Raw genomic sequence first — 3,683 nt, forward strand, 5'->3', positions numbered from 1 at the left:
TGTCTAACATTGGGATGGGTATGCATAGTATAAAGCAGGTAATTTTCTATCCAAGTAACAGTGAGGATACTTGCTGTATCGAGATTATGATAGAAGCGATATACCATGGCTGCTCTTTTCTTCCCCAGAATTGATCATTGGAACAATGAGAAGGAGCGATTGGTTCTTATCACTGATTGGTCCCTTCTGATCTGTAAATACGACTTCATCAGCCTGCAGTGCCAACAAGTGACCAGAATACTACTTAATGCAGTTGATACAATTTCAATTGGAGAATTTGAGTTTCCTCCAAAGTCACTGAATAAGTATGTTGAATAAGTATGTTGTTGGTGGGGCGGGGGAGTGGGGAATGTCTTGTGCAAAGTATATGACTTGTAATCCTTAGGAGTGAGACACAGTAGCTTCTGCCCTTTAGGGGATAGTGAGGATATAAACTGCTTTCTACACAGTTCTGACGCCAGTGCTTTCCAAGTTTACCTATATTACCAGCTTACCTATATTTTCAATTACAGTACAACATGAAACTGGCCTGTAAACCGTTTGCAGTAGGTTTTGCAATTATACAGTCATGGCTGTTTTAACTGTCACTTTAAAACTGCATGAAATCTGTTGCCAGCACTCAAGCTGTTTGAGCAAGCACGCATGAAATCTCTCCCTTTTTCAGGCGGGAAGGCATTGGAATTAGAATTCAATGGGATAAGCAAAGTCGTGCTTCCTTCATCAATAGATGGAACCCATGGTCCTCAAACGTCCCGTATGCTACTTTTACAGAACATCCAATGGCCGATGCAGATGAGAAGATCGCCTCTCTTTGCCAAGTCAGTTGTCATTGTATATAGAATCTTTGGGTGACTTGGGCGGAAGTAAAACTATTTTTTTGCTTAGCTGTAGAAATTCCTTGAATTTCAAAGTCAGGGCATTTCAAGATAGAAAATTATGTGTGAATTATTACTTTATGTTTAGAATGTATGTAGGTATAGACACCCTGAACACAGGCACTCTTTACCCTTCACTTTTTACCAGGGGTGGAACCAGCATCCCACAATTTACCCCTCAAGACTGTAAGAGGAGCATGGAGACTACATAGTAGAACAAGTCTACATAGTCTTAATTCATCTCCCAGCCTTTTCCAACTAGTCTCCATTATCTACTTCTATAAAAATATACTTTAACCCAAGATCACAGAACTTGTTTTGTGTACACAAGATTCATACAGTCCCAAGCATACATGCCGTGTCAACACTTCCTGGCTTTAATTGTCCTTCCTCGGAAGACATCCTGGTACAGACTTGTTACATCTTTCAGATAGATAAAGAGTTCCCTCAGACCCATCCCAGGACCAGTGTTCCCTCTAAGCTGAGTTAGTGTGAGCTAGCTCAGTTTTTTAGCCTCCAGCTCACACATTTTTGCCTTAGCTCAGGAAGGAGGGCTCCAGAGCAAACTAATTTATGCAACAGCCAAATTATTTGCTCACAGCTTTAATGCCAGTAGCTCACAAAGTAGAATTTTTGCTCATAAGACTCTGCAGGAACAAGTCTAAGCCTAAGCCCCCTTGTTAATGTGGAGCTAGTTGCATGACTCTTTAGATCTCCTGTCAGTGCCGCCCAGCTGAAGGGTAAGAAATACAGGGTTGCACTTACCTATAACTGTTGTTCATCAACATCTTCTTTGCAGACACACATTTGGCCTGTGGGTGTGCAGTCTCAGTGTGGGGCTGCCCACAAAGATGGATGATGAACTAGAATTTCACACCAGTTTCATAATTGGTGGAGACAATATTGAGCTGATGCTTTTACTAAGGCAGAATGACTTAAGAAGCACAGTAATCTAAAAAAAATGTTGTGACCTATAGTTAACAGGTATGTATAACATTCCCCCCCCTTATAGTTAGAGAACTTCAAGACACAACTGATTCAAGCCGTGAAGAAGGCCCATAAGGAGTGTCCTCTGCCTGGGAGAGCGAATGGAGTTCTGGTGCTGGAACGGCCTCTTCTCATTGAGACCTACCTAGGTTTGATGTCCTTCATCAACAATGAAGCCAAGCTCGGCTATTCAATGACAAGAGGCAAAATTGGATTTTAACTGCCACTAAAAAGATAGCTTGCTTCCCCAAAGAAGATCGGGGAGAATTCACTGCCTAGCAGCTTTGTGGACGAAGAAGGTGGGGGGAAAGCGTTGATGGGTTTGGTTAGTTTTAGGATCACTCAGCGGAAAACTTGCTTTGTCATAAAATTCATGTATTATGTTGGCCACTTTCTCAGGTGTATCAATTTATTTCATGACCAGATCTCTTCTTTCCTCTTGCACATCACCAGCCTTCGCATCCAATCCAATGAATGATACCACCGCCCTACACTATTCCAGCTAAGAATTTTCCCTCCTAAATGTGTCTTATGATCGGAAGCATGTTTTCCCTTCTGTGAACACACTGTTATTGCAAGTCTTATTTCTATATACTTGATATCTTCTTTTTTTGTAGGGTAAATTCTACTCTCTCTGATAAAAGGGATGATTCTGGTCAGTGTGAAAAGGGTTATGAACTATTTAGCCAAATACAACTCATTTTGATTGCATCTAAGTTAACCTTTAAATCTGAGGCTGCATGTTTGTGGTGAATTGAAATGAGGTTGAGTGGTTGTATTTGCCTTTAAGTACCTTATACAGTTCTAATGCAGACTTGTCTAATTATGGCTTCTTGTTGCACAACATCTGGAAATCCTCACTGTAAACACATGGGCAACGTGGTCTGCTTTCACAAGGATTTTTGCCACATGGGATCAAGTTTTTTCTATCTATATGAAAGGGAATTTTTGATTAGCTTTATATTTTTTTTAACCTAAAATCAGATTAATAGCACCAAAGCACGTATGCAACAAATGCCATGGGAGAGCCTATATAGTTACTCGAATTTGTACATAGCTATACCTCTATTAAAGTGAAGGAGATAAAGTGACATTAAAGTCTACTACATGTACCCCCTCCCCCGTGGCTAGGCTATAGAGGACTACATGGGACTTCCAGGAGCAGCTCCCACAACCTTCAGAAACCCACCCCCAAGTGTTAGGAGCCTCTCTAGAGGGGCATTCCATATGGGGTACTACCAGGGGGTGGGGGATGCATCTTCCCACTTTGTCTGCATGAGTTGCTTTGGATCTCTGCCAGTACCTTGAGTCTGCTCATTAAATCTTTCTACAAATGATCAAGCTGTCACTTGGTTGAAAATATGGGTGGTAAGAGTTACTGCTAACAGCAGTACTGGTAAACATATTTTATGATGTTGGACTCTCTGAAACGCTGCAAAATGACAATGGTGCTGGAATGCAACAGATCACATGTCGTTTTGTTTTAAGCCATGTATGTTTACGCTTATTAAACTTGGAAGTAAATGTGAATCTTAAATTTTACTGATATGTGTGTGTTCGATAGCAAGGAAGGGGCTACTGGTTTAAATGAGGGTGAGGCATTAAGGCAAGGCTGATTTTTACATTCACTCAAGGTCAAACTGAGGGGAAAGCATTTTGACAATACTCTTTCTCCAAGCCCTTTCCTCCTGTGCTCTTTCCAGCCCATGTCTTGCTTCTATAGTTACCCTGCCTTCCCACCCACCCCCGCACCCACAACACTCACTTCATCACATATTTCATCATTCCATCTGGCAATTGTATTTTTCCATTTTCCTACAG

The 3,683-nt window shown here is 41.3% G+C and overlaps 1 protein-coding gene across 1 annotated transcript in view; it reads left to right on the forward strand.

Annotated features, from left to right (window-relative positions):
• TPRG1L (tumor protein p63 regulated 1-like) overlaps window positions 1–3,363 on the forward strand; it is a 6,927-nt gene extending 3,564 nt beyond the window's left edge. The window contains exons 4-5 of the mRNA XM_015405473.1: window positions 665–818; window positions 1,888–3,363. Coding sequence (XP_015260959.1) covers window positions 665–818; window positions 1,888–2,082 — 349 coding nt within the window. The 3' untranslated portion in view covers window positions 2,083–3,363. The remainder of the gene's footprint in view (window positions 1–664; window positions 819–1,887) is intronic.
• The last annotated feature ends 320 nt before the right edge of the window (window positions 3,364–3,683 follow it).

Source organism: Gekko japonicus, unplaced genomic scaffold, assembly GCF_001447785.1.
Source record: "Gekko japonicus isolate JY-2015 unplaced genomic scaffold, Gekko_japonicus_V1.1 scaffold1889, whole genome shotgun sequence".
In the NCBI taxonomy this organism is placed as follows: Eukaryota; Metazoa; Chordata; class Lepidosauria; order Squamata; family Gekkonidae; genus Gekko; species Gekko japonicus.